General features: G+C 34.6%; 1 protein-coding gene across 1 annotated transcript; it reads right to left on the bottom strand.

Moving 5' to 3' along the window:
- LOC147391136 (translocon-associated protein subunit alpha-like) lies at positions 1–27,428 on the bottom strand. Its single transcript, XM_086459013.1, has 4 exons — positions 27,296–27,428; positions 1,139–1,215; positions 776–982; positions 1–601 (listed from the first exon to the last, which is right to left on the bottom strand). Exons 1-4 carry the CDS (start codon positions 27,426–27,428, stop codon positions 563–565), a joined length of 456 nt encoding a protein of 151 aa, XP_086315139.1. The 3' UTR covers positions 1–562.

Genomic DNA, 27,428 nt, shown 5'->3' with positions numbered 1-27,428 from the left:
AAAAAAGAAGAATAAAAGGATACAATTAGCGTCCTCTCCAATCAGAGAGGTTCCTCAACTACCTAATGCCAAATGAGAGACTACAAAGAATACAATATCAAATCTTACATAAGAAAATCATAAAATTAATGAACTTTTGTTCCTCTCTCTTTGCACAGCATATGCCACTCCTGCAACACTGCAACCTGAAGTGCACGGTGCTCAGCTTCCTCTGCAGTCAGCTTCGATAGGGTTGAAGGCCCCTTGGGCTTTCCATCATCTTTACCATTTTCTTTATTTTTCTTCTTTCCATCGCCACCTTCCTCTTCTTCCATTTTATCTTCATCCACGTCTTCTTTTGATTCTTCATCAAGTTTAGGAGATTGGGGTGGGGGTTGGGCCGCCTTAAGCAATGCAACACGCTCCATTGAGGTCCTTAGCCTCTCAGCTGCCACCAACTTTACTTCATCTTCTGGCATGTATTCCACACACCCATCTGTAATGTCGTCAGACCACCCTTGTAAATCTGATTCTATCTCCTTTATGATTGATGTATCTGAAGCTCGAACAACAAATTTGCACATCATAGTATGGATTCATTCAACTGATCCCCCACTCTTCCCTACAAACCATAGTATTTAATTATTTCAAAAAGAAAAGCATACCTTGGAGAAGCTGTAGAATACGGGAAAGAAAGGAGAAACTCCCCAGGTTCAAGAAAAACTTATTCCCCATATCCAAATATTTTATAACAAGAAATTAATTAACAAAATATATTATAAAATAATTTGCTTACCTTGGAAAGGTTTTGTATTTGACCTTGTATCCACAACCCAAAAAGGGTAAGAAGAGCTAACCCAAAGGTAACTAGTAAAATAGACTCCATGCTGAAAAAACTGCTAGCCTTTACAACTTCAACGGTACCGTTGTAGAAGAAGGTGCTCTGGTATGGATGCTGGTCTATCTCATAAACAATAGTTCCCACAAAAACAAATGATCCAGGCTGCAACCAAAGTGGAGAAGTAAATGTTAATAATCACATATTTCTTACAAATGTCTATTGTGAACCTAAACCCACAAATGTGCTAATCAAACAATTACTTTCCAACCACTATTATTATAGAAAGTAAAAGTGGGTGGGGGTATGCAAATTATATACCTGTAGGTACTTGTTAACAGTGAAAAGGTATGGGAAGGTTGCCTGAGCTGAAAGTGGCACTGATGCATTGTAAAACTCTTGTAATTACAATGTAGATGTGTTAAAATTGAACTCATATTTGCTGGTGCAAAACAAGCAGGAACTAATTGTGTGTTTATGCCTTGACTATGTTAAAATGCCTAATCTCATGTCAAAGAGGCCAAGATCGATTTGCCATTCTTTCATTTCTAAGCCTTCACAATCTGGCCTATTTGATGCCTATAAAAATCCTATAAAAATCCTTGAGAAAAATCTCAAAGTAATCAGATGAAATAAAAAAAGAAGGATTCGAACCCTTGATACAAATAACTCGTACAACAGATAAGAAATCCATCACTTTAGTTGAACGGATTTGACAAGGAATTTAAAAAGCAAAAATGCCTAGCCATCTATAAGTTGGCAAGGATTTGTATTGTGGAGATATGAGGCTCAGGTTCAAAACTCATTCGAACCCTCATCAAATTGAAGCTTACCTAGTGTGGCCATAACAAACATTTTACTTACCCCCAAAAAATATATAAAAGAGAAAAGAACTCCACAAAGAGAAAGGAAGATGATGGATTAAATCAATAATATTTATACATTGTTTCACTTCTTAACATGGTCTTTTATTACCATCTATATTGCCAAACTACCGATATACCTTAACTTCTTACTAATACTTTTGGACTTTTAACCATACTAGCCCTGCTCACGAGATAAATTAAGAAACACAACAACTAATCAGAATTTTTTATGTGAAATATTTCACAGATGAAATATTCTCAAATTAGAATAAAAAAATCCTAAATAATTTTGGATTTTTTGTCTTCGTCAAATCGAAACTCAAATTAATACAGTGAGAGAGAGAGAGAATACCTGTCTGCGAGGGAGATGGAGTCTTCGTCGTTCGTGCGAGAGAGAATGAGAGAGTGAGAGCGAGATCGAGAGAGAATGAGAGAGTTCATGAGAGATGGAGAGAGAGTGAGGGTTTGAACACAAGAGAGACGATGGAGAACTAGAAAGAGGGTTCGATAGAAATAATAAAGATTTATTTCGTTCGATCGGATTTAAAGAGAACAGGGAGGAAGCATTAATTACTATGAAAACGAGAGACGGGTGTGTTCAAAGAAGTTTAGTTCTAATTCAATTTTTTATTATTATAAGTTTTCTCATAAACACAGATTGAAAATGAAAGATTCTATGGTTCTATTTTTTAGGAAGTCAATTTAACATTTTTCTTCTTCTTCTTTTCCTTCTAATATATTTTTTAGGCACACATTGTGGAAGCCCTAAAAAAAATCCCAAAATGGAAATTTCCTAAAACAATAAAGAAAAAAAAATTATAAGCTTCCCTACCAAACTTAATTGGAATCTTTGTTCAATTCTTTGGGTGGTCGTAGTCAAACTTAAACACATTCAGATGGAGAAAAATATGGATTGCTTCAAATAAAACAGTAATCTAAAAGCTTGTTCATCACAAAAAGTAGTGAATCCCAAGGTGAATAAGGTGGTATGTTGCATTTATGATTGTGACTGTTATTATATAATTGGAAGCATATATCAAATGGCCATAAATCTAACAATCACCAATCAAATTGATTTTTTATGTGAAATATTAAACAATGAGAGAGAGAGAGAGAGTACCTGTCTATGAGAGAGATGGAGTCTTCGTCGTTCGTGCGAGAGAGATGTAACTTAAATAGTGAGAGCGAGGGCGAGAGGGTTTTAGATCGATGGAGCTGTCGGATATTGATCAAGAGTGAAAGAGAGTGAGAGAGAAGGTTTGAGAGAGTGAGATAGAGTGAACGAGAGTGAGAGAGAGGGGTTCTATTGATCGTGAGAGGGTTTGAGAGAAGGGTGTCTGTCGAGATTGGTCAGTGATTACTAAAAATCTAGAGTAGTCAAACGTTCTAACACATCGAAAATAGACCCATTACTTATAGTTACGTCAAAAAACTAGCCTAAGCTATATAAATGGTCAACCGTGTGGTAAGTTGTAGCGATCTGTCACAAAGTCAGTATTGAAACATCATGTTTCGACTGAGAATGATCTAGTTGTGAATCCCAACTCTCTAATTCCACTATTTCACCATTGTGTATTATGTATCTATTGTCTTATTTTGATATATGAAAAGATATGCATGTTTTAATGTTTTCGTTTTGTCAGTGAGATTGTATAAGAAAGAAAATGTTATAGTAATGCGAGTTTTAAAATCGGTAAAATAATTTTTTTTTTTTAAATTTATTGGTAAATTACATACTTAGATATCTTTCAAACAAATTACACAACCTTTTTTTAAACTTAAAATAAGTTTCTAAAACTTCATTCAAAAAATATAATTATTCATATTTTTTACTACTTTTTGGCAAATTTGCGGTAAAATTCCCTTATATTGAAGAATTTAATAGTTATAAAATACCTACAAAGCAATAACTATTCAAATGAATAGTAAATTTCTTGAGGTATGTAAAAAGGAAAGGATTTTTAGCAAAGCAATTACATAAGTTTGACACAATGGAAAAAATGACCATTTTTTTCTAATACTTAAAATAGGGCAATTTACTACAATAACTTATCTTTTGAATAAATCCATATGAAATATTCATCAAAATTCCAACTTCCTTCCTCCCAACCCTTTATATGATCCAAAAAGAGTGGGAGTTCTTCATTCCCTCTACCAAAACCCACAAAATAGCTATTGAAGTTTATCAATCAACCTCTACCTTTTAGTAACGATAATGAAACATGCAGATTTGTTCATTCTTGTGTTTGATCTGCAATCTATTGGAGCTTACTACTAACGATTATCATTTCCTTTTTTTCTTTATGTTTTCAAATTCTTTATATAGTTTTATAAACCTTGATATATTTCTTCTCTAATGTTATTAACATGGAAAATGGTAGCCAAAGACTTAATGATTTCGTAGAATTTTTAAAGTTTAGTTTCTAAAATAAACCCAATGTCGAGGTTCAATACTGGATTGTATTATAGTGTCAAGGCTCAACATTAGTTGTCATCAAACCAATGGTAGCGTTGAGGGTTAACCTAAAATTAACTTAATGTCAATACTAGATTGTATTATAATAAACTTTCTGTAAGAAAAAATTATAGGCAATGTTGAACCTCGAAAGTTGTATATCAAGTACTATCATCGAACTTTTACTTAGTATACAACACTATTGTAGACGCATGATTTTTGATTTCCAAAGATCACTTCTACGAAGGATTGGAGTCACAACCATTCATTTTTATAAATGGGTGTGAATTGTCACCTGATGTACATATTTAGAAAAAATTATCGTTTTGGCATTTAGTGTCTCTCGTACGGATAAAATACCGATCCACCTAAGATCTAAGTAAGCGGCTTGATTATAGAGAGGAGAAGGTGTTAGGTACCCCTCTTTTTCCATCAAATGATGGTAACCTCAAAAGTAACTTCATCATTTTGGATGAAAACATAAATAAAATAAAAGTGCCATGTGTTGACGACTTATACCCTAAGAAGGGGTTTGCTTTCGGCTCGGATTATAGGATCATCTCATTGAAGGAGATGATCCCTATAAACAATTAGCCTTGGAAACTATATGTGTTATTGAAAAGTGTTGGCTATGGTTATGGGTCCATTTGCATGAGTTGAGAAGGACTCGATTACCGATTGCTTCAAAACAATTTGAAAAGATTTAAAATCGATTTTATTTTGAAAGTGGTTACAATCCCTATACTTTCAATCGAACCAAAGTTCGATCTATCGAAGATAGGAGAGGGGAAGCATCATATCTTAAAAGTTTTCTAAAAGAAAAATTAAATAAGTGAGAAGGGAGGTAGAAGAGAAAAATGGAGATGAGAAAGATAGGAGAGTACAATGCTATCCTCAATCCTACCTTGAGACTTGAGTCTTCTTTGTTTTCCTTTGTTCATTCTTTTCTTCTTCTTGAGTCCTTAGTAGAGTTGTGAGAATAGCAACTTTTTTAGAGTAGATGAAGTGAAGATAGTATAGAGTTTTTAAGAAAAAATTTAGACTTAGACTTGGTACTTGGTACCCATTTTGGAAGGAAGGGGGGTTATTTATAGGTGTTTGGAGGTTACTTTAGGGATATAATGGGGTGAAGTAATGGAAGAGTAGAGAATGGCATGGGATTTGAAGGTGGGGATATGAAATTTAGAGTTAGGATGAGGGTAGTTGTGTAATGAGGGTAGTTGTTTAATGAGGGTAAATGGATAGTTTTTTTTTACCCAAATGATTTGGATCCTACCCAATCCATTTGGGTGAAGTGTTTGGTGAGGTAAGATGATGGGTATTTGATTTAAGAGAATAGGAGTGTAAGAGAGTGGTTTGTTCATTAAGTGTTAGGTAGGTTAAAGGGGAGTGGTGTTTATATTAGGAGAATGGGTTGTGTAAGGGGTTAATTGATTGAATTTTAAGATGGTTAAGGGGATGATGACATGTGTCAAAAAGGAATGGGAAAGTGAGGTGATTATATGAGTTGATTAGAGGGAAATAGTGTTTGATTGGAGATGAGGGGAGTGGGTTTGGTTTGTGAATGTGGGTTTCTAAGAAATAGTGAGGGTAGGTTAGAGAAGGGTATGGGTTAAGATGGGGGTAGATGATTTTTTAGAGAGATGTGATGTGGGTAGATTAGGAAAGAGTATGGGTTGAGATGATTTTTAGAGAGAGGTAATGTGGGTAGATAACTTGTTAGAGAAAAGTGATGAGGGTTGGTAGTTGGATGAGGTAGGTGAGTTGGGGTGATGACATGTGTCCCATTTTGATCATCTTGGGTGATTAGTTAATGTGGATAATGAATTGTGGGTAATGGTTTGTGGGTTATAGATGTGAGTTTGAATTGTTGTGGTTTTTAGTGTGTTGGGCTTGGATTTTAGGAAAGATTTTAAGTTGCTTGGGATTGGGTAGGGTGTATTTTAGGATGGGGCTTAATGGGTTGGTGGTTTTTATAGTTTGGGTAATATGGAATTAGGTTGGATATGGTGAGAAATGAATTTTTTTGTGAGTTGAGGGTGGAGTGATGAAAGGTAAGGAAGGTGAGGGCATATCAAGTCTTATTTGGTATACCCATTAGACCTTTAGGGGGGTCTAAGGGACGTTCGATTCGATCAAAATGTTGCTTTTAGATGAATTGAGCTTTTTAGGCATGTTGGCAAGTTATTTAGAAAATCAAATGTTTTTGGGCCCTTTCGAGTGGGGGCCCATTCAAATTGGGGTGTCTACAACTGTCTTTCTTTGCAGGAATTGCATCAAAGAACTGCAAAGAATAAACTAAACCCCTATTTGTACAGGCTAGAGAATTTTGTAAAAACACAATTTCGAATTACCGATTAAATTAATGACTTTTGTAGAAAATGGTTATTCAAGCATAGGGTATGACAGAGTTTTGTCTTATTAATTATTTGATCTCGATGACACGGAGCTCGTTTGAGATCTCAGATTTAATGAAAATTTGATGAGTTTTAAAATTTGAATATTTCTTCGTCGTGTTTTGACAAATCGGAATTGAGTGCGACTCGAAAGATTTTTTGAAATTCTTTTGATTTTTGATTGATTTCTTAATTTTTTATGATTTTTTTGTTTGATTTTTGATTTTGTTTTTTGTATTTTTCTTTCTTGATTTTATCATTTTTCCTTTGATTTCTCTTGTTCTCTCTCCCAATTTCTGGCAATTTCTCTTTTTCTTTTTTTTTTCTTCCGTTCTCCTTGATTTCATCGATTTAGGGCCTTGGTGTGATCATTGGAACAATTTAGAGCGCTTCGAGGTATGTTTCCGGTCATCATTTTGTGGTGTTTTCTCTTTGGTTTTTTTTCTTTAAGACTTTGAAAGCCTTCTTTAACCTAGAACTACCTTCTTAGGTGGACCGAGTATTTCGATTGGCTTGGAGCAACGCACGGTATTCAGAAGATATTTTGTATTTCTTGAATGATCGAGGTAAGTCCCTTTTTCACCTTGCCCCGCTATTTTTTGTTTGTTTTGATTTTTGTTGTAATGCTGTTATGAGCACACTCGAAAATACTATGAATTGTTCTACCTTTTTCCTTTTTATGATACTGTCATGGGAATGATTTTTTGTTATTATTATTTTATTTATTTATTTTGTTTTGTTTTGTTTTGAAATGCTGTCGTGATTGGAAAACAACCTTGAATTGTTCTCCCCCTTTATTTATTTGTTGCTTTTATTTTGTTATTTGGCTAGACATTGGTGTTGTGATTGTGATATGGACTTAGGGTGGTGTTTATTTTGGGTGAGAAATCCCTATGGTGTTAGGGGGGTCGTTGGATGTTGGTTGGGGACCAAGGGTGGTTTTGGGGGGAATGGGACTATGAAGTTTGGGTTGCTTGACAATGGTTTAGGAGTTATCCGAGTAGTTTCACTTGTATTTGAATAGTGTTAAGGTGAGTGGAGGGATGAATAGGGATGTTTTGGTGAGGCTTAGCTTAGTAAACTTTGGTGGTTGGTTGACAATGGGAGATGATAGCTTGTTGGGTGTATTCGAGACTGGGTGATAGGGTTGGTGAGCTTGTCATTTGGGTTGGGCTATTTCCTAGGTGCTTGGACCGAGGTTGGGATGCATAGAGGTTGGATGGGACTAATAATAGGTAAAGTGGTTAGGCTTCGAGCGGAAGTTGCTGAGTTGAGGAACAGGCTTGCCTAGAGTCCTCATTTTGACAATTTTACAGCATATTTGGTGAGTCGTGACGCTTCAGATGCTAAAAGAGGATGTAGCCAGGCTGCCCGAATCCTTGCTTTGGAAGTTGGAGGATTGCCTTGACTCCTTTTTTATTTCTTATCATGATTTTTGACAGGTTGTGTGTTGTATTTTCGTTTTTTGTATTTTCTTGTCATTATCTGAATGTATGCAAAATATTGAAAGATTTAATGCAAAGAAAATAGGTTTTGTACTTACTTGGCCTCAGGTATATCAATTGTTCTTAAAAACATGAAGTTTTGTTGGATAAGTCCTAGATTTGTCGTCATTGGCCAAAATAGTAGTTTTCCTTTTAAATTTTATGAAATGTTTTATCACATGAGTATGATAAATTCAGAGTTTGTAAAATTTTTGGTTGTGATGGTCTTGGTGTTTTTGCCAACCATAGAGGATACAAACATCAATTGTTATTTGGGTTCCTTTAGAGTCATCTCCAGTGCCTTGGTATTGGAAGAGTGTTATCTGTTCGGGCCATAAGTTTTTTGAGAAGATTTTGCTTTTCATAGTTTATACTTTTGCGGACTAGGAGTTTTTTTTTTGGGTTTTTTTATTTGTCCTTATTTCCCCTAGCACCAATTACGATTTTCACCAGACCCGGTCTCCACATTTTAGGCATCGATGTCATTTTGGATTTTCATCGTGCCGATGGTTTTAATCTTGCTATAGTCTGATTTTTTTACTCATAGCGTCATTTCGAATTTTCACTATGCTTTTTCAAGCTATGTTTGTATTTTTTGGATTTTTACATTACAATTCCTACTTGGAGCCTTTGTGTTTTTGTGGCTTGATGACTCAAGTTGAGCTGTGAGATTGGTGATTTTACTCTTGTAACGGTGCTCTTTCTTGAGTGATCGATCTAGATTCTCCTATCGAATTTGTTGACAACTATTCGTGTTTTGGCAACTCAAGTGGAGTCGCGAGATCGACTACTCTATGCTTCAAGTGTTCTTTTTTTTTCTCAAATATCCGATCTGGATTCCCCTTTTGATTCTTCCAACGACTAATAAGACTTAAGGTTTGGATCAAGTTGCCAGATCATTGGTGCTGCCATCTGAAAGCGCCCTCGATCCGCGGGGTGCACGGATCCGCTTTTGACCTTTGAGGTTTGGGAGTCGCCACCTAGTTATTACGGTCTAGGAATCAAATTTGGACTCTAAACGGATAAATCAACTAATCTACTACAAAAATATAAGTTCGGGGATCACGTTATGGGGTTAGAAGGTGTTAGGCACCAACCTGCCCGGCCAATGCCGGTCTTTACTTATCCCAAATAACTACATTGCTAACAAAAAGACCTAGATAAAAAAAATAAAAGAATTTTACCTTCGAACGCAACGATTCTATTCCTTCAGATCTGATAAAACCGCTCCTTGTACTGTACTCCTCGCTTCGTTCTATCTCCAGATCTGATTTTTGATCTCTGAGGCAAGGTATCTCTTTCTTAGATCTGGATTCTTCGGATTTGTTTATGGATTTCTAGGTGTTTTTGAAGGGTTTCTAGGTGTTTTTCAAGCTAAAATCGAAGTATGGGTGTTAGGTAGGGAGTTAGGACTTCAAAATTAGGGTTTATGGGAGGCTAGGGAAGCTTTTTGACCTACTTCTCTTAGGGTTTATTCTTTGATACGAAAATAGGGTGTGGAGGCTCTTATTTATAAACTTTTTTAAGTGCCTTTTAGATAGAGTTAAGGTTTAATTATAATTCTTTTAGAAAGAGTTATTATTTAGTTAGAATTCTATTAAATAGAGTTATTATTTAATTAGAATTCTATTAAATAGAGTTATTATTTAATTAGGATTGCTTTAAATAGAATTATTATTTAATTAGAACTCTATTAGGATTTTTACTTTTAGTCTCATTTGATTGACTTTAAGATTTTGACTTTAGTCTTACTTGGTTGACTTTTAATATCTTGACTTTAACCTTACTTTAGTGACTTTAAGATCTTGACTTTAGTTTTACTTGATTGACTTTAAGATTGACTTTAATTTTTTGGAGAACCCCCTTTATTATATTTTTAATTCTTTGGGCCCCCAGATAGAGGGGTCCTTGAATATATATCTTAGCAACCATCAACAATTTTGCCTGAGAGCCTGATTGATCGATTTTTTGGTTCAAAATTTTAAATTAATTTTATTAATGTTTCACTTTACATTATTTAATATTTTATTTATTAATTTCAGAATTTTTAATTATTAAAATTGTAAAATTACCATTTCATTTTCGGAGAGGACTTTTTGCGTTTGAAGTTGTTTTACAATGTTTCAAGATGTTTTGGAATCTGTTTTTCGTAAGGAATTCAATAGGAATGTTGGTTTTTATCATTTATGAAGTTTTTTTAGTGTGAAATGGTCGTGAACTTTATGAGGGGCATTTTCATTATTTTGTCAAATTTTGTGAAAATTGACGAAATGATTTATTTGGTTTCGATTTGTTGTTTTATGTATTTGAATGGATTTTATTAAGCATAATGAAGGCTCTAGGAATGTTTTAAGGTTAGGGTTATTTTGATAATTTGGTCATTTTTTAGTGATTTTTATCGCAAAACTTCTTTTTGTATGCAAGATAATGATTTCTATGTTTTTGGGGTCATATTTTCCTAGCGTAGTGTGGTTTCTACAGTTTTGTTAGTTCGAGATACCTCATCTGAATTTCTAAAACATATCTAGTAACAAAATAAAGCATTGGAATAATCATCCATCATTGGGAACCGTTGCAATCGGGTTGACAAGTTGATTAATCAAGCGGATGCAAAAATTGGGTGTCTACAGATACCCCTCTTTGACAGAGGGTTGAAACAAACTAGATAGAAAATCTATTTTGGTAGATAGTGCGATATCCGAATGCCAAAGCTAATGACAGTTCATTTTGCAGCCTGATTTAACAATTCGTCGGGACGTTCAGATCCTTCAGGGTAAAACTCTCCCCGAACTAAAAAGTTGTCAAGTCCTTGAGCTAGAGCTCTCACTGACAGTGTTAGATCCTTGAATTTTAAAAAATTCTCCTTGACTAAAAAGTACAAGTGTGAGTGTGTGTACTGTATGAAACTGAGTAAAAATTGAGAAAAAAACTGAGCATAAACTGATCATAATTTGAGCAAAAGTGAGCATAATCTGAGCAAAATTTGAATATCTTACTCTACCTACCCTAGGTGAAAGAGTAATAAACTAATTTTTTGGAAGTCCTACTCTACCTGCCCAAGGTGAAAGAGTAATGAACTAAGTTTTTTGAGAGTCCTACTCTACCTGCTCAGGGTGAAAGAGTAATGAACTAATTTTTTGGGAAGTTCTACTCTACCTACTCGGAATGAAAGAGTAATGAACTAATTTTTTTGGGAGTCCTACTCTACCTACCCAAGGTGAAAGAGTAATGAACTAATTTTTTTTTGGGAAGTTCTACTCTACCTACTCAGACTAAAAGAGTAATGAACTAATTTTTTGGGAGTCCTACTCTACCTGCCAAGGGTGAAAGAGTAATGAACTAATTTTTTTGGGAAGTTCTACTCTACCTACTCGGAGTGAAAGACTAATGAACTAATTTTTTTGGGAAGTTCTACTCTACCTACTCGGAGTGAAAGAGTAATTAACTAATTTTTTTGGGAAGTTCTACTCTACCTACTCGGAGTGAAAGAGTAATGAACTAAGCTTTTTAAGAGTTCTACTCTACCTGCCCAGGGTGAAAGAGCAATGAACTAATTGTTTGGGAAGTTCTACTCTACCTACTCGGAGTAAAAGAGTATTGAACTAATTTTTTAGGAAGTTCTACTCTACCTACTAAGAGTGAAAGAGTAATGAACTAATTTTTTGGGAAGTTCTACTTTACCTACTCAGAGTGAAAGAGTAATGAACTAAGCTTTTTGGGAGTCCGACTCTACCTGCCTAGGGTGAAAGAGTAATGAACTAATTTTTTTGGGAAGTTCTACTCTACCTACTCGGAGTGAAAGAGTAATGAACTAATTTTTTTGAGAGTCCTACTCTACCTACCCAGGGTGAATGAGTAATGAACTAATTTTTTTGGGAAGTTTTACTTTACCTACTTGGAGTGAAAGAGTAATAAATTAAGATTTTTGGGAGTCCTACTCTACCTGCCCAGGGTGAATGAGTAATGAACTAATTTTTTTGGGAAGTTCTACTCTACCTACTCGGAGTAAAAGAGTAATGAACTAATTTTTTTTGAGAAATTCTACTCTACCTACTCGGAGTGAAAGAGTAATGAACTAAGCTTTTTGGGAGTCCTACTCTACCTACCCAGGGTGAAAGAGTAATAAACTAATTTTTTGGACGTCCTACTCTATCTACCCAAGGTGAAAGAGTAATGAGCTAAGCTTTTTGAGAGTCCTACTCTACCTGCTCAGGGTGAAAGAATAATGAACTAATTTTTTGGGAAGTTCTACTCTACCTACTCGGAATGAAAGAGTAATAAACTAATTTTTTTGGGAGTCCTACTCTACCTACCCAAGGTGAAAGAGTAATGAACTAATTTTTTTTTGGGAAGTTCTACTCTACCTACTCGGACTGAAAGAGTAATGAACTAATTTTTTGGGAAGTTCTACTCTACCTACTCGGAGTGAAAGAGTAATGAACTAATTTTTTTGGGAAGTTCTACTCTACCTACTCGGAGTAAAAGAGTAATGAACTAATTTTTTGGGAAGTTCTACTCTACCTACTCGGAGTGAAAGAGTAATGAACTAATTTTTTGGGAAGTTCTACTCTACCTACTCAGAGTGAAAGAGTAATGAACTAAGCTTTTTGGGAATCCTACTCTACCTGCCTAGGGTGAAAGAGTAATAAACTAATTTTTTTGGGAAGTTCTACTCTACCTACTCGGAGTGAAAGAGTAATGAACTAATTTTTTTGAGAGTCCTACTCTACCTACCCAGGGTAAATGAGTAATGAACTAATTTTTTTGGGAAGTTTTACTTTACCTACTCGGAGTGAAAGAGTAATGAACTAAGATTTTTGGGAGTCCTACTCTACCTGCCCAGGGTGAACGAGTAATGAACTAATTTTTTTCGGAAGTTCTACTCTACCTACTCGGAGTAAAAGAGTAATGAACTAATTTTTTTTTTGAAAAATTCTACTCTACCTACTCGGAGTGAAAGAGTAATGAACTAAGCTTTTTGGGAGTCCTACTCTACCTACCCAGGGTGAAAGAGTAATGAACTAATTTTTTTGGAGGTTGTACTCTACCTACTCGGAGTGAAAGAGTAATGAACTAATTTTTTTGGGAAGTTCTACTCTACTTACTCGGAGAGAAAGAGTATGAACTAAGCTTTTTGGGAGTCCTACTCTACCTGCCTAGGGTGAAAGAGTAATGAACTAATTTTTTGGGAATAAATGGGGGACTTATACTGCATTTGATTTTTTTAAAAATAAAAAAGTGGATTTTATGAAGGTTTGGTAAACATTTTAACTCTCTTTGAATCTTAGGAGTTTTCAAAATTACTATCAAGAGAGTAACCTTTAATTCAAAGTTAACCTTATCCTTTGGGGTTGAAATTGACTAGGCTTCAGAACCAAAATGCCCCTAGTTTGACGGGGAACATTGCACTTGGAATAATTGAACATAATTTGCAAACGAAAGCTTCTAGTGTAAGGGGGGAAACTGTACTCTTTAGAAAAAAGAAGTACCCTTGCTATGAAAGTTTGAAATCCTTGATTACCGCAAGCGCCATAAAGGTTTAACTTTTTATATTGAAGATTTTGAGTCAGGTTCAAAGAAATTGGAACAAAATATTTCTTTATGAAATTCATCATAGAATTTGTTCTTTCTCCCTGTGGGTTCGCTTAGGGACATGAAACTCTTCAGATCAGTCATAGACGAGATACTTGTATCCACTGAGTCTATATTTGGTTCAAACTGGGTATTGAAACTTGCTCATTCGGACTTCTGAGGTTTTGGCTCGGATCGTCTTTTCAGCTTCTCAACTCAACGGAGATTTTCTTTTATTGGTTGCTCTAAGTTTTGTCTAGATTGCATTTTCAGGTTTTCAATCTAGCAAGCATGCTCTAGCTTTTGCCTAGATCGTCTTTTTAGGTTTTCGATTTAGTGACCGTTTTTCTTTTTTCTTTGCTATGATTGTTGCCAAGGTCGTCCTTTTAGATTTTCAACCTTGCGAGCTTGCCCTAATTTTTACCTAAGTTGTCCTTTTGGGTTTCCAACTTAGCAGGCTTTTTATCTTATTTTTTTCTTTTTTTTCCCTTCTGAACTTTTGGAGTTACTATTTGATCATGCTTTACTACCTTCCTAAACTTTTTCGCACAGTACTTAGGAAGACTTTTATGGGTAGTCTTAGGACTGGGCATAAGAAAAAAGGAATTTTGAGGCTCAAAAACCCAAATGCCCCTTCCTTTTAAATTGTTTTTTTTTTCCTTTAATTTTCTTCCCCATTTTGGATGATATTTTTTTTTCTTTGGAATTTTTTCTTTTTAGATGATATTTCTTTTTCTTTTGAATTTTTTTTCTTTTTAGATTTTTTTCTTTGTCAGGGAATCTTTTTTTTTATGTGGTCGGGCCTGAAGTAACTTCTCAGGTTGTCTATGTACCTCAGAATTTTGGGATCAGACCAAGACGTAGTTCGAATTTTTCCCTCCCCTAGATTAGGTGATCGGGCTGAGAAAGAAAAATGCATCATTTTTTTGAAAAGGCTGCAAAGGACTGAGAAAGGAGATATTGAATTGGGTAGCAGGAAAATTGATTCGGCCAAAGATGACCTCTTTAAATGTAGTACCGCTTGATCTGGTCAAGGTTGGTTGATTCTGGTAATTCGATTCCATCATGATCTTGAAGTCTGTCGGTTTTTCCCGGTAATATTTCTTTGATGATGAACGGGCCTCCCCAATTTGGTTTGAACTTTCCTCTAGGGTTAAAAATAAGTACTCGATTCTCTTTGAAATCTGATGGTCTTTCAAAGTAATGTTTCCTTGCTAATTGATGAATCTCTCCAATTAAGTTCAAACTTCTTCCTATGGCTGAGGAGGGGTAGGCAATTTTCTTTGAAGTCTGATGGTTAAATCCTTGACTCGTAAGTGGTGAACTTTGATTTTCTTGTCAAACATGCGAGTGATTCCTCTCCATTGACAGACTCAATCTGTTTCTAACAATTGACTTCCATCAAGACCTTGATATACAGGATTTTCCCTTTTAACCGGTAAGATTGCTTCTATATCATACACTAGAGTGACTCTAGTGGAAGACTGTATTGAAGTGTAATATGTCCATAACGCGAATAGTAACTTCCCTGGCCAATCCCGGTGTGATGTGTGATTGACACATTTTCACGATGATTGTCTTGAGATTTTTACTAGCTGCTGTAGACACCCCATTTTTTCATCTGCCTAATTCGACAATTCGTCACCCAGTTTTGGTGGATTCCTAATGAAGAATATAAAAGAACTCGAAGGCTTGTGAGTACTGTTTGATTCCTTCTGTTTCTAATTTCTTTTCATCCCCCTACTCGTCACAACTCGACATAGAAGTTTACGCACGCTTAGGATCGCTACATCTTACACCTGACCTAGCAAGCACGTACGCATAGGTTCATTACACAATTCGATAACTTAGAGACCTCGTTACGCTAGAAAAATATAACTTTAGATATGATAACATTGACGAAAATACTTTCATGACGAAAATACCCTTAATAAATTTTGAATGTCTAAAAAGTCTTGAAAGTACCTCCATTGCATTCAGAACGTGATTTCGAGTCTAACGAGACCCAAATCGATGAAAACAGAGAAATTTATAAAAATTTGTAAAAAAATCTTCAAAATGACGAAAATACCCCTCATATACCTTGGACCTCCGAAAAATCTCGAATGTACTTCCATTGCACTCAGAATGTGATTTTGAGTTTAACGAGACCCAAATCGATGAAAATAGAGAAGTTCGAGAAAAATCTATAAAAATCACCAAAAGTCCAAAATACCCCTCAATATCCAACTCTACAATTTAGAGATCCCGATCCCTAGGACAATGTAAATCGAAATCCAATCTAAACTAAAAATAAAATTCAAATTAAAATTAAACAATTCAAATTAAAAAATCCAAACAATTAAAATTAAAATCGAACAATTAAATCCAATCAAAAATATTTTTCAAATTAAAAATAATAATAATAAAAATTCGATCAACCAAAATAAAAAATTTCAAGTAATCTTTATTTTGATTGAACCCAAAATTAAACTCAAATTCTATCAATAAATTTAAAATTTAAAATCGAACCCAATCTAAAATCAAATTAAAACTCAAAACTTAACCAATCGAAATCCAATCAACTGACCAATTAAAAATTAAAATCAATTTAAATTTCAAATTAAAATGCAAATTAATCAACCCGTTCAAAATTTAAATTAAAAATTAAATTCAAATTAAACAATTAAAATCAAATTGAAAATCACTCAACCAATTAAAATATAAAAATAAAATTAAAATCGAACGATCAACCAATCAAAACAAAATAAAATCGACCAATAACCAATATTACAATCAAAATTCAAATTAAATTTTAATCTAACAATTTTAATCCAAAATTTAAAACCAAACACAAATTCAAATTTAATTTAAAACATAAAAGTTAAATCAAAATGTCAACGAATCCAAAATTCAACTAAATAATAATAATAAAATTCAACCAATCACAACTCATTAGCGAGAAATTACCGTAGTACGAGTAGCGTGGGATCACTACCTCTCATTCTCCAAAATTAAAAAAAATTAAAAAAAAAGAGAGAGAATAAAACGTGGGCACTCTCCAACTCCATCATCTTCTTCTCCAAGATCTCTAACTCCTCCTCATAACCACCCATGTTCTCCTCTCACTCTCCCATCTCTCCCTCTCTCATGATTTTTGGGGAGAACCACTATAAAAGAAAAAGGCAAAGGACCATTGAAAGGGACTCGAGTCGACGTTTTTTTTTACTACCCTCCATAACAAAAAAACCTGCAACTTTCCATCTTCTTCCTCCCCATTAAAAATTCAGCAACCTCCCCATTACAAATTCTGTAAGTTTCTATCATCTTCATTATCAGCCACACCTTCATCATATTCCACCCATTAAAGCTCCAATTTCATCTATCTTGCTGTCCATTTTTGTATCTCCATTAATCCAATAACTTCTCTCCAATACTCTTCGCTCCATAAAAATAATAATAGCAATTTCTCTCTCTCTTTGGCAACGTTCCTTCTTTGATTTATTGGACACCCCACAATGGTCATCATCTCCTCCTATTCCAACATCATTAGGCGTCACAAGCTTTTCAATTTCTTTTTGAAGGAATCCACGCATCCAAAATTATTTGGTGAAGGTAAGTTATTTTATTTATTCATTTGTTTATTTTTTTATTTTTTTATTTTTCGTTTATTTTTATTATTATTGATTTTTGATTTCACATTTTTATGCATTCGAATTAATCCGTTGATTTTGGGAGCATATGTGGTATTAATGACAATCTATAATTTTTCAAAAAATTAGTGGATCAATTCGACCATTTTTGTTGATAGATTGATTGGGCCAACTCGTTATTTTCAATTTAGTGGACCGGTTCATTGATTGTTGATGCCTATCGAGTCGATTCGTCGACTTTTGATGTTAGTGGGTTAACTCATTAATGTTGATCTACTCAATAAAAATTATTGGTGTACACGAAAGATAAAAATAAAAAATTGATTTTCACAATAAAAATTGCGAGTCGACTCGTTGATTTTGGGGACATTAAAAATTTGAATCGAATTTTTAAAAAATTAGGCACGTGGGTTAAATCACCGATTTAATACACGTGACGATTCCAAAAAATTAGGATTATTTTGGTTAATATATTACGAGTCGACTCGTTGATTTTGGGGACATTGAGAATTTGAATCGAATTTTTAAAAATTAGGCACGTGGGTTAAATCACCGATTTAATACACGTGGCGATTTCGAAAAAAAAATATGATTCTTATGATATAAAAATTGTAAGTCGACTCGCTGATTTTGGAGACATTGAGAATTCGAATCGAATTTTTTAAAAATTAGGCATGTGGATTAAATCACCGATTTAATACATGTGGCGATTCCAAAAGAAATTAGGATTCTTTTGATTAACAAATTGCGAGTCGACTCGCTGATTTTGGGGACATTGAGAATTTGAATCGAATTTTTAAAATTAGACACGTGGGTTAAATCACCGATTTAATACACGTGGCGATTCCAAAAAAATTATGATTCTTATGATGTAAAAATTACGAGTCGACTCGCTGATTTTGGGGACATTGAGAATTTGAATCGAATTTTTAAAAAAAATTAGGCACGTGGGTTAAATCATCGATTTAATACACGTGGCGATTCCAAAAAATTAGGATTCGTTTGGTTAACAAATTGCGAGTCGACTCGCTGATTTTTGAGACATTGAAAGTTTGAATCGATTTTATTTTAAAAATTAGGCGTGGTTAAGTCACCGATTTAATACACGTGGCAACTCAAAATTTGTGAGTTAACCCACTAAATTTAATGCACGAAATGATTCAAAAATCGAATCTCTTTGATAAAATATCGTCAATGAGCCAATTCACTAATCTTATATACGCGGCATTGAAAATCGATTTCGTATTGTTCAAAATATGATCGAATTGATCCATTAATTTTTGGTGTCATGTATGCCTCATTAAATCATGTAATTATTTTAACCGTAGGATTTGTTTAGTAAATCCGATGCAATTTGATGATGATTGGACCCTAGTTTGACTTTTAGTCTTTGAATGTTGACTGTAGGATATTTTTGGATCGCAGTAGAGGCTGATCATCTTGATCAGGCGGGTTCGGTGCCTAACACCTTTCTAAATCCGTAACCTGACCCCTTACCCATCTCTCTAATCCACGGACCGACCCATATCCATTTGGAGTTAATTTTGGTTCCTAGACCAAAATTAGGTGGCGACTCCCTATTCTTTAAAAAATCCCCGAGATACGTAGTACGGACCCTTAATCCGCTATTTAGCGGACGACCGGGGGTCGAGGCGATTTCAGCTGCTTCAATTATTCCATCGATCTGAAAATAGTAAACTTTTTTTTTAAAAGTCCAGTACTAATACAATTTGTAATCTCCCCTCTCACTATGTGACTCTATTCTGGTTTGTACATGTGGTGTTCTCATAGGATGGGTATATATTTCATATTGAACAACACCACAAATTTAACCGACATATCCTCATAGGACCATGTAAGCAAGTCTTTTGAATTTTCTGAATAAATTCATCATCTCTTTGTGCTCCTCTGGGGATAAGTTAGTTCCAATCTGAATTTCTTGGGAATTATTTTTTTTTCGAGGTCAATAACCTTTACTTCCTTGAACAAAACATTTATCTTCTCATTCAAGAGGGGATTCCTTATTAGAGGAGTTTTTCCTTGAAGCCAGTTATTAGTTAATTCGTTCATGCGCTCAAGGTATTCAAAAATTTTCTTTATTCAATTACATTAGATGGGGTAACTAACACCATTGCAGACTCGACAAACTAACTTGACTAAAATAAAATAAGAAATAAAAAGACAGACTTGATTACTGAATTGATAGAAAGAACTGGACTCAAGACTCATAAACAACAATGGACTTGATTACAAACTGATAACTCGAGAAACTATTTCCAAGCGGTTGGAATGAGTCTTCTTCTTCAGATTCTTTGCATTCTTCATACTTACTTCTTCTCTCTTGGCCAAGACTGCATTTGGTGGTGAAAACCTCATTAGGGACCGTTACTCTGGTAAGAGGGGGGCTAGGAGGTTTGTGATTGATTAATCGGATGAGAAGGATTGAATCAAATAAGAGTTGAGTATTGGATACCATGTTCAAAGTCTGAGGAGGTAGGTAAATGGGTAGAGGGTTGGTAATAACATTTGCCTGCTCAGGGGAAGGGACAATAACTTTTTTGACGTCAATAAGGTCTTGAACTGTATGACGAAGAGCGACGCAACGATCAGTAAGATGATCGGGATTTTGGTAAAACTCACAAAATAAGTTGGGATTGTGAGAAGTGGGGAGTGGATTTGGTAAAGGTCAAGGTTGGAGAGGTGTAATGAGCCCTTTACTTAATAGTTTCTGAAAGACAATGCTCAAAGGCATACCAAGATTGGTGAATTTTCTACGTGGTCGAGGTTGATTAGGGTTAACTTGGTTACTGGACAGGATAGTAGATTGGACGGGTGTAGTAGACGTATTGGCTACATAGGCGTGATCAACGTTAGACTTGGAATTGGTGAAAGGTTTTTTGAACTTGTTGTCAGACGGATTAGAAAGGATTCCGGAAGCGAAAGCATCTTCCAATTGGCTACCAGCTTGCAATAGATACTCGAATGTAGGAAGGTATTAGGAGACTAGATGTTGGGCATACCCTTGCGAGAGGTTTTTTAAGATAATAGCCACTTGTTCTTTCTCTGAAGGTCTATCCCACATTTGTGCAGCTTTGGCCCTCCAACGACTGATGAAGTCAATGAATGTCTCCCCATTTTTCTGTTTAGTTGCTTCCAAATCCCTTCTTGAAGTCTCAATCTCAGTACTGTATTTATACTGATGCCAGAAAATCTTTGACATATTCTCTCATGTACCTACTATAGTTGGGTCTTGAGACATCAACCATCGTAGAGCTGACTCGGATAGAGTTCGCTGAAATAACAATGTCATTTGTTCATCGCTGAGCCCCATAGTGCGCATGTTAGTAACATACAATTTTTGCACAACTTACCCCACTGAACTTGTCCATTTCAGGCATCACAAACTTCTCTAGCAGATGAATTCTAGGATTATGGTTTAAGGGCTTCAATGCCTGTTGCAATTTTATTGATACCTTTTATACTCTTCATAGCTGACTCCAGTTGAGACATTCTGTTGGCTAACACTGGATTCTCATCAACATACTCTTCGTCTCCATCGAGTTCGAAGATCTCATGGGCACGTCTCGCTGTATTTTCTTTTACCCTTTTTCCTTTAGGATCGTCAAGGGGATTGCTAGTCGATTCTGAAATTTGTTCTAAGACTTCTACTTTGCCCTTTATACTGTTGATATCATTGGCTAAGGCTGCCAAAATCTTACGAATTTCTGTAAGCTCAGACTCTGAAACCATTTCTGCCTGTTGACTTGGTACCAACGTTTGTTCTAACTGACTGGACTTACGACTCCAATTAAGAGGTGGACGCTTGAGTTTGAGTGCAATGATAACCCTGAAAATCCCATCAAAGGTGGATTACTAGTTACGGATCCTAGAGTAGACTTTTAATAAATAGAGGTTTCCTCTTGATAGCATGGGTTAAGTTAACCCCTAGATTCAAAATCTCTAACCAATGAAATATTTGATTAAGAAATATTACATAAAAATGATTTACTGATCTTGTTAAGTATGAAATATTCAGTCCATTGAATTAAACTGGCAGATGCAAGGTGATTGGAACTATGTACCCATTTGAGTTTGGGCCGGTTCGACCCAATGGATTTGAATATTTCACTTGCATCATTTCATCCAATGTTTTTAAGCCAATTAGTTCAACCGATCCATATATTGATCCATAAGATCCATTTACCAATTGGCCTAATTGGTTTAACTTGATATTGACCAGTATGTCTCATCAATTAAGTTTATTGGGTTGGATTAAATAAAGCAACCCTGGAATACCCACGATAAGTTCGAGTTGTGGCCTACAGAGGAGGTTTCTAGACTCTAAGCTTACTATATGCAATGCATTTTTATCTGGCCACCTTTGCCCAAGTACACATATATACTCTTGAGCATACTTAATCAGATGGTACGTGGTGACTTGGTTTGAAATACCGTATAGGTGATAATCTAAAACTCCAACGCACTTCTCTGAAGTAAAAAACAGTCAGTTTGATCCCCAGTTGAGAGGTGGCGCACGATGCTGAGCAAGGGCCCTCTTAAATACCTTTCATCTAGAATAGACGTAGTCTATCCCCCTCGTACAGTAGGGTACAGCGGGGCAGGATCTCGCTTAGGCACCGGTTTTGACCAAAAAGTGCAATTAATGTACTTGGATTATCTTTGATATACCTATGGGTACGAGTCAAGAGTTCTAGCTTTCATAAATGGTTTGGCATCGCACAAGGGGACCGACCACGTACTAGTAATACGTTGGTAAACAGGACATGTAACTGTGCGGCTTACAATAGGTCAAAGGCTCAGGTCGCTCCAGCCTGGGTGCATCGATATACCTTTTAGAGTCACCTGATCAAACGGTACTGATGCCCCAGTTTGATATACCCTAAGGTACGTGACTGGAGTTGTGGTTTTCATGAATGATGCCGCATCTCCAAAGAGACCGGGCCACGCACTAGTGCCACGTTGGCTATATGGAACGTGCAAGCGTGCAAAACAGTAAACGTGCATGTGGTGTGTGCAAAATAGGGTGGGGTGTGCTTGGGGCCTTTTTCAAACACATGGGCCTATGGGCCTGATCATATCATCATACATTGATACCATATAAATTTTAATCAAGCCAATCACATCAACATTAGGATCAAAATAAGCAATTATCACATATGTATCAATCAAGATTACGACAATCAATGGGTACACCACATAGATTAATAATAAGAGTCAAGCACATTATTTGATCCAAAAGATTTTTTTGTTTTATGGTCCAATCAGGGATTATTTTGGGTGATCCTAAATAAATTAAGATTTCAATGAGTATCAGATTGAAGATAAGATGATCTTTGTTGAGATTTGAAGTGATGAATCCCCTCTTCTCTATATAAGAAAAATTCTATAATAGAAGAGAGACCAAAAAATAGAACATGTTATTAACAATTCACTAAACAAATTGATTTTATTTCAGTATTTAAAAAAAAAACAAATATTACTAACTATTAAAGGACAAAACAAAAAAAAAATTGTCCACTTATGTTGCCACACCAATTTTTACATGTTTGAGAAGGAAAAAGAAATTAACCATCATTCTAATGAGGTGCTACACGTAGAAACTGGTGTGCCAACACGAAAGAAAAAAAACCATATTTAATTGCCCACAGCTATGAGAAAAAGAGAAAAACCTACATTTTTTTTTAGAAAGAAAGAAAAAAAAACAAAAAATGCTGATATGACCAAAGAGTATTTGCTGCGATTCTCACAAATCTAATGTGGGACGCGTATATAATCATGGATTTTGTTTTCTCGTGATACATGTAAAATCATTCATGGTTAGATATGCACGTCCACGTTAGAATTGCGAGAATCACAATAAATACTGTTTTTTTTTTTTTAAACAAACTATTAAAAAAAAACTAAAAATACTATAAAAAAAATTAAATAAATAAATATTCTATTGCTTCACCAACTATATTTTGGAATCAAAGCAAGGCTATGGATAAAAAAAAATTGGTGTGTCAATAAATTTTTTATTTATTTATTGACTCAGAAACAAATCTCCAAAATTGGGTTAGTATAGTCGTTGTTCTTGAACCAATCCTGTGATAAGAACTGAGATCTCTCTGAGTTTCAAAACCAAGATTGCTAAAATTTAGATATCAATGACCATTCTAAACGCGTAGACACAATCCAATGATTTTAGATCAAGGAAGAATAATTCGAAAAAAACTAGAAATCAACACACCGATCACAAATTTTAAATTAGAAACCCATTAGATTTCTTAGCTTCAATCGAATAAGAGAAAATGTAATAAATGTGTCGAACACAGATGCTGAACGGATCGCCATGAATAATGATTTTCGAGCTTCTCTAAGGTATGAATTGGATCTGATTTGCATGCAGTTTTTTTTTTTAGCTTATTTTGGAATCTTTGAGATTTAAAAAACCGAACCAGCAAACTTTGAATTTCTCTTCGACAGGAGGAAGAGAGATCGATTTTTTCTTAATGAGATCGTTTAAACCCAAATCGATTTCGAGAGGAACGAACGGCTCTAATCTCTAAATCATGAGAAATTGACGATTTTATGTGGAGTTCTACACTGAGAGATTAATTCAATCTCTGTTGAAAAATGCTGAAACTAAGTGTGGAACCATTTAATTCGAACTAACAGTTCCCTACCTATTTGAACCATTAAAACTCTGCCTTTTCTTCGACAGGAAACAAGAAAAACCGATTTTCTCTGGTGATATAGCTTAACCTTGGGTCGATTTCAAAAGGAGCTAACGGTTCTAAGCTCTAATCAGGAGAAATTGACGATTTCGTTAGGAGTTCTACACTGATCAGGCCGAGATTTCAACCGATCGAATTGAGAAATTAATTCGATCTCTATTGAAAAACGCTGAAACTAATTGTGGAACCATTTAAGAAGATGATGTGGGATTAAAAAAAATGATTTTTGCTTGTTACACACCAGTCCAATGTTGCTGTAAACAGAACCCATAATTTTTTTTTTTTAAATGTTAGATTTTTAAAGGCTCGGTTTTTATGTGTTACACCCCAACAACCTATTGTTGTTGTTAACAGCAATTTTTTTTTTTTTAAAGATAAAAATTAAAAATTAAAAATTAAAAAAAAACAAATAAAAAATAAATAAAAAATGTTGTCGAGGAATACATCGCACACCGCCCATCAAATAAAAAAACGTTGCTGTTCCTAACAACAATTATTTTATGAAATTTTTAAGCACATACCTAAATTTTGAATCGAAATATACTTACATGTGTAAAAAAAATCATAGACCAAAAACCATTATCCCATCCTCAATAAGACTATTCCTTTGAAATCTCGCATTATTTAGGGTCATTCTAAATGACTTTCGATTAAACCATAAAAAAAATGATAATATGCAAAAACAAAATATCCATAATCCAAAAACACAATCAATAATTGAATGAAAAAAAAGAAGGATAAAAACAAAACAAAATAAACAAGCAAACTAATAACTAGAAATAAAAACAGTCCAGGTCATTTTAGCAATGCTCTCATACTTGGGTTTTTCAAGTCTGATCCTCAAAAATCCCCAGTGGAGTCTCACGGAAAGCGTCCTCGATCCGCGGGGTACGCAGATCCGCTTTTAACCTTTGAGGTTTGGGAGTCGCCACCTAGTTATTACGGTCTAGGAACCGAATTTGGACTCTAAATGGATAAATCAACTAATCTACTACAAAAATATGGGTCCGGGGATCACGTTAAGGGGTTGGAAGGTGTTAGGCACCAACCCGCTCGGCCAATGCCGGTCTTTACTTATCCCAAATAAAACTACATTGCTAATAAAAAGACTTAGATAAAAAAAATAAAAGAATTTTACCTTCAAACGCAATGATTCTTTTTCCTCAGATCTAATAAAATCGCTCCTTGTACTGTACTCCTCGCTTCGTTCTGTCTCCGGATCTTATTTCTGATCTTCGAGGTAAGGTATCTCTTTCTTAGATCTGGATTCTTCGGATTTTTTATGGATTTATAGGTGTTTTTCAAGCTAAAATCGAAGTAGGGGTGTTAGGTAGGGAGTTGGGACTTCAAAATTAGGGTTTATGGGAGGCTAGGGAAGCTTTTTGACTTACTTCTCTTAGGGTTTATTCTTTGATATGAAAATAGGGTGTGGAAGCTCCTATTTATAAATTTTTTTAAGTGCCTTTTAGATAGAGTTAATGTTTAATTATAATTTTTTTAGAAAGAGTTATTATTTAGTTAGAATTCTATTAAATAGAGTTATTATTTAATTAGAATTCTATGAAATAGAGTTATTATTTAGTTAGAATTCTATTAAATAGAATTATTATTTAATTATGATTGCTTTAAATAGAATTATTATTTAATTAGAACTCTATTAGGATTTTGACTTTTAGTCTCATTTGATTGACTTTAGTCTTACTTGGTTGACTTTTAATATCTTGACTTTAGTCTTACTTGAGTGACTTTAAGATCTTTACTTTAATCTTACTTGATTGACTTTAAGATTGACTTTAGTCTTACGTGATTGACTTTAATTTTTTGGAGAACCCTCTTTATTATATCTTTAATTCTTTGGGCCCCCAGATGGAGGGGTCCTTGAATAAATATCTTGACAACCATCAACAATTTTGCCTAAGAGCCTGATTGATCAATTTTTTAGTTCAAAATTTTAAATTAATTTTATTAATGTTTCACTTTACATTATTTAATGTTTTATTTATTAATTTCAGAATTTTTAATTATTAAAATTGTAAAATTATCGTTTTGCCATCGGAGAGGACTTTTTGCGTTTGAAGTCGTTTTTCAATGTTTCAAGATGTTTTGAAATCTGTTTTTCGTAAGGAATTCAATAGGAATGTTGGTTTTTATCATTTATGAAGTTTTTTTTGTGCGAAATGGTCGTGAACTTTATGAGGGGTATTTTCATAATTTTGTCAAATTTTGTGAAAATTGGCGAAATGATTTATTTGGTTTCGATTTGTTATTTTATGTATTTGAATGGGTTTTATTAAGCGTAATGTAGGCTCTAGGGATGTTTTAAGGTTAGGGGTATTTTGGTAATTTGGCCATTTTTTAGTGATTTTTATTGTAAAACTTCTTTTTGTATGCAAGATGATGATTTCTATGTTTCTAGGGTCATATTTTCCTAGCGTAGTGTGGTTTCTACAGTTTTGTCAGTTCGAGATACCTCATCTGAATTTTTGAAACATATCTAGTAACAAAATAAAGTATTAGAATAATCATCCATCATTGGGAACCGTTGCAATCAGGTTGACGAGTTGATTAATCAGGCGGATGCAAAAATGGGGTGTCTACACCATCGTCATCGTGATGCCTTCGAACATTCCTTGATCCGGAAGGACTTTTAGTGGGATGAAACGTTTGCTTAGTTAAAAGTAGTGGAATGATATAAAAAATTTAAGGTGCGTTTGGAATGGCTAGACATGAGGTTTGTCTATTTTTATTTTGAAAATGTGATCTATGTCTCCTTCCAACGTCTCTCGAACTTGTTTAAGCTGGAGATTTGGGTCGAGCTCAAGATTAAATGTTCGATTTTTTGACTTTTTTAAAAAAAAATTGTATTTTAATCATTCACAATTTATCTTCATGAGGGCCAGGAGTACTTTGATGCTTTGACTTTTTTACTTTTTTGTTTTCGTTTTGTGATATTGACTTGCCCCAGTCTTAGGTTAAGAAATGAACATAATGGCTAAAAAGGGTTGACTAGGGTTGGATAGTTATTTTTAGGATAGTAAAGATGGCCTTTCGTCATCTCAAGATTAGATTTCAGGCATAATATTTCTTGACATGTCAGCATTAAACGATTGAGAGAAGACTTGTCCGTCAATTTCTGTAAGAATCAAAGCTCTTCCTATCATTACATTCTTCACGATAAATAGTCATTCATAATTTGGTCGAAACTTTCCTTAGGTGTCTTTTTGGCTTTACAAGATTTTTTTCAAGACAAGGTCTCTTGGCTAGAAATTTCTAGGTTTGAATTTTTTATTGTAGGCACGAGCTATTCATTGTTGATAAATTTATCTATGGCAAATACCTGCAAGATGGTTCTCCTCTAACAGATTCAGTTGATTGAACCGAGCTTGAATCCATTCAATTTCATCAACCTCTGCTTCTTTTAAGATCCGGAGTGAGGGAATCTCGACTACTATAGGGAAAACTGCTTCCAT

Source organism: Akebia trifoliata, chromosome 11, assembly GCF_017979445.1.
Source record: "Akebia trifoliata isolate Shusen 1 chromosome 11, ASM1797944v1, whole genome shotgun sequence".
Lineage (NCBI taxonomy): Eukaryota > Viridiplantae > Streptophyta > Magnoliopsida > Ranunculales > Lardizabalaceae > Akebia > Akebia trifoliata.
The sequence above is the reverse complement of the archived record's forward strand: the minus strand, read 5'-3'. Positions and strand labels throughout refer to the sequence as shown.